The sequence below is a fragment of the Macrobrachium rosenbergii genome, chromosome 48, assembly GCF_040412425.1.
Source record: "Macrobrachium rosenbergii isolate ZJJX-2024 chromosome 48, ASM4041242v1, whole genome shotgun sequence".
NCBI classification, from domain to species: Eukaryota; Metazoa; Arthropoda; class Malacostraca; order Decapoda; family Palaemonidae; genus Macrobrachium; species Macrobrachium rosenbergii.
In genome coordinates, this window is record NC_089788.1 from 47901403 (window position 1) to 47905468 (window position 4066).

Sequence of the window (4066 nt, forward strand, 5' to 3'; positions counted from 1 at the left end):
AATGCTTTTTTATTAATCTATGTTGTTATTGTTATTATTTAACATTCATGTGATGTTTGATAATAATCATGTGACCGTGTTTGTGACCATGTGTTTCTAATTATCTTCATTCTGTGATGTTTATGATCTATGGTCGTGTAGCCTAGTAGTGTTTTTGACCGTGTTGGGGTGTTTGTTAGTATTCGTGTGGTGTTTATGATCATTTGATATTTGATAATGATTATGTTATGATCATGTGTTTGTTACTGATCACGTTGTTGCGATTATCATCATGTTGTGCAAGTTGTGGTGTTTATGATCATGTGGTGATGTTTATCTTAACTTAAACGGGCCTTATATTTTGTTCACAGATCTGTGTTGTTCACTGCACATTTATAAAATCACAATGAGTGCAAAGACGAGGAAGTATCTTGACGAATATATTCGATTTGAATTCGTGTCACTCCATAAGGGGGATACAGAGGTTCCCCATGTGTGATATGTTTCAAGACCCTGAGCAATGATGGAATGCGGCCCTCAAGTTTGGAACGCCACTTGAAGATAACACATCCTGCTCTAGCTGACAAACCCAGGTCTTTCTTTGAAACGAAAAGGCATTCCTTGAAGCAAGCTAAGCTGGACGGCAGTGGAGCATTTCAGCAACAGACTTCAAAGGTTGTTGAGTCTCCCTATGAAATTGCCTTGTTGACTGCAAAAAGCAAGAAGAGCCATAACATTGGAGAGTCTCATAAAACCAAGCTTACTCTGTGCAGCAGAACTCGTTCTGGGGAAAGATAGTGCAAACAAGCTCTCCCAAATTTCTCTGTCAAACGATACAGTCAAGAGAAGGATCGATGAAATGTCTCAAGACATCAAAGAGCAAATTCTCGACCAAGTAAGAGCTTCTCCTGTATTTGCTATTCAGTGTGACGAAACGACTGACATCGCTCAGTGTTGTCAGCTACTGATGTATGCTCGTTTCGTGTCAGGTAATAGAGTGAAAGAAGAACTGCTCTTCTGCCACCCTATGGAAGGTTGTACAACAGCAGCAGATATTTTTCAAGATGTATTAAAATTCTTTCAAGAAAATCATCTTTCGTGGGAGTCGCTGGTAGGGGTGTGTACTGGTGGGGCTCCAGCCATGCTTGGTCTGCAGTCTGGGTTCATAACAAGGGTGATAGAAAAAATATCCGTATGCTTTAGGGACACACTGCATACTTCGAGAAGCCTTAGCATCCAGGACTACACCTGCTGAAATGAGAGATGTCCTGAACGTGGCCATTAAGATAGTCAACTTTATCAAAGCTGGAGCCTTAAACAGTCGTCTCTTCACACTGTTGTGTAAGGATATGGAATCTGAACATGAAGCCTTGCTTTTCCATACAAACGTACGGTGGCTATCGAAGGGGAACATGCTTGGCCGACTTTATGAACTATGTGAAGAAGTGGCAATATTTCTTGATTTGCAGCACAAGACAGATCTCCATGATAAATTCATGTCTGAAGGCTTTCTGCTATCTCTAGCTTAACTTGTGGATACGTTTGAAGCGCTAAATGCAGTCAACCTTAAACTACAGGGGAAAAACATCAACATCATCATGCACCACGATATCATTCGAACGTTCTTGGCCAAACTCGACCTCTGGAAAAGTCGAGTTCAGAACGGAAATACAGCCTGCTTTAGTAACTTGGATTCTGCTCTCAGTAACAAACACCTTGACCCTGAATTTAAGAAACAAATAATCACTCATCTGACTGACGTGAAAGCAGAATTCATCAAATACTTTCCAGATATAGATGAGAAGCGTGAAGCTTGGAAATTCATAAGAAACCCATTTCATTGTGATGTAGCTGATATTTCAGAGGAAGTCCAAGATGAGTTTCTTGAGTTAAATTTCAACTCCATAACTGAGGAAGACTTCAAAGAATCGGATCTTGAGACGTTCTGGATCAAGTATCTTCCTGTTTACCCTCTGACCTCACGTCAGGCTCTTCAGATTCTATGTTTGGATCCACGTATCTTTGTGAAGCGGCATTTTCCATACTCGTTGCTGTCAAAACCAAGTACAGAAACCGGCTGAAGAACGTTGAAGGGGACTTACGATGTGCACTATCTGGCATTCGACCACGCATTCAACATCTGGTAGCTCAGAAGCAGTGTCAAGCATCTCATTAACTTGAGAAAATAACCTCAGTGAATATGTTATGTACCTATCCTATATTGGTTGTACAGAATTCTTGCTCAATAAAATGACTAAAAGCAACAATATATTTCCTTTTTTCAATAAAAGTTGGGTGGGAATTTTATCTACTTGGCTGGAGATGCAAGGGGGGCGTGGAGGGAATGACCAACCAATAAAGGGGGCGTGGTAGTAAAAAGGTTGAGAACCACTGGTTTAGACCAATAAATGGTAGATGGCTCACTAGAGTTCTCCAGGATTGACATGGTAAAATGTGAATTGTGTTACAATGATGTAGGAGGGAAGCCTGCTGTGCGTTCACGATATTAACTTGCGGCTGGGCTGGTCGAAGCTCCAGCTACCGGACACCGCCTAATAGTGATTTCGCTCGACGGGCACTCGGGCAATTTGACCGTTTGCCCGTCAATACGCTCGTTAACGGCCAGGCCCGTTCGTCTCGACAGGCCTTAAGACTTGGCGTTGTAATCTATGAGGTCGTTCAGCGCTGAAAGGGAAAATCGAGGGTAGAAAGGTTTGAAAGGTGCAACAGGAGAAAAAGTTGCACTATGAAACAATTGATAGGAAAGGGTGGAAAGAAAGATATAAGAGAATACGAACGTAGGTACAGTAAAATGAATGAAAGGGGTTGTAGCTAGGAGGCGAAAAGACGCTAAAAAGAGCCTTAAGTAATGCCTACAGTGCACCGCATGAGGCGCACTGACGGCGCTACCACCCCACGGGGGTTTCATGGAAGTTGTGAAAATAATGGTCATTACCCTATAGTAGTGACGTATTACATTGAATGGAATATGAAACGTAGGTAAAAAAGCAAAGCGCTGGGACCTATGAGGTTATTCGGAATCGAAGTGACCTATTAAACGGATATCGTTAAACCAAATTAAATGTTTTTGGTAAAAGAACCTTTGCGTCTCAAAGCTTTATGTAGTCAACCAGATTTGTTTTCCGAACAACCTCCATTTTCCCCCCACCCACAGTGAAAACGTCGCGCAATTCTTTAATAAGAATTTGACTTCAGTATTTCAGAATTTTTTTTTATAATTATTAACTTAAAATTCTTTCCACTTGCGTTAAATCCTATATTTAACCATGTACCTTAACTTCAATATTTCTGAATTTTTTCTATTGTGTGTAACTTCTTATTCTTTTCAACTGCGTTAATTCCAATATTTAGCCACATAGCTGAAGATCTTTGTCCATGGAAGTGTAGCTGACCATCACGTTATCAAATTTTCAGTATCAGGACTACTGTCCCCGGACAATTAGGGCCCCCCCACACCCCCTGCCCCCGACAACTGCCTCCATAGGACAACTGATCCCCCTGAATAATCGCACCCTGCAGAGAAAAATCAGAAACAACAACTATGGGAGATTAATACTACTAAAAATAATAAAACTACTGTTTTATTTGTTATCCTTTAAGAAGAATTATTCAATAAAACAAGAATGTTAAAACTTATCCTTTAAGGAGAATCATTCAATAGTACATGAATGTTAAAAAATATATACTTAAAATTGTAAATTTGTAAGTTGTAAAAATACTGAAAAGCAATTTTTTAATGTACTAAAATTGTAAATTGTGGGTTATATAGGCTATCTCAAAAAGTCCAACACATGACAGTTCTCGAAGTCTTGTACGATGTTTGCTATTCTGACACTAGAATCTAGATAACGTTTCCGTGTAGGCGGTGCTGAATGTCCTGCCTGCAAGCACTTGATTGATGGTGACGCTGGTTAGTGCCTGCTCCCTCTTCAACACTTCAAGAAATTTCCATATATTTGGATGTAAGGAAGTAATGCTAACTTGCATATGGTTATGCCATCCTTCCAATGAGTTGTTAATACGAGGTAAATCTTCAACTACACGATCATACATATTCCACCTACTT

The 4066-nt window shown here is 40.1% G+C and overlaps 1 protein-coding gene across 1 annotated transcript; it reads left to right on the top strand.

The window, feature by feature from the left end:
- The first annotated feature begins 838 nt into the window (after nucleotides 1–838).
- Nucleotides 839–2060, top strand: LOC136831086 (zinc finger BED domain-containing protein 5-like). The gene is made up of 3 exons (XM_067091035.1): nucleotides 839–968; nucleotides 1183–1367; nucleotides 1557–2060. The coding sequence occupies exons 1-3, from the start codon at nucleotides 839–841 to the stop codon at nucleotides 2058–2060; spliced, it is 819 nt and encodes a 272-aa protein (XP_066947136.1).
- The last annotated feature ends 2006 nt before the right edge of the window (nucleotides 2061–4066 follow it).

Excerpts from the sequence above, each read along its gene's own strand:
- LOC136831086 (XM_067091035.1), top strand. The coding sequence starts at position 839 with ATGTCTCAAGACATCAAAGAGCAAATTCTCGACCAAGTAAGAGCTTCT. Across the intron at positions 969-1,182 it reads GTATGCTCGTTTCGTGTCAG|GGACACACTGCATACTTCGA; the intron begins GTAATAGAGTGA and ends CGTATGCTTTAG. Across the intron at positions 1,368-1,556 it reads CCTTGCTTTTCCATACAAAC|GGGAAAAACATCAACATCAT; the intron begins GTACGGTGGCTA and ends CTTAAACTACAG.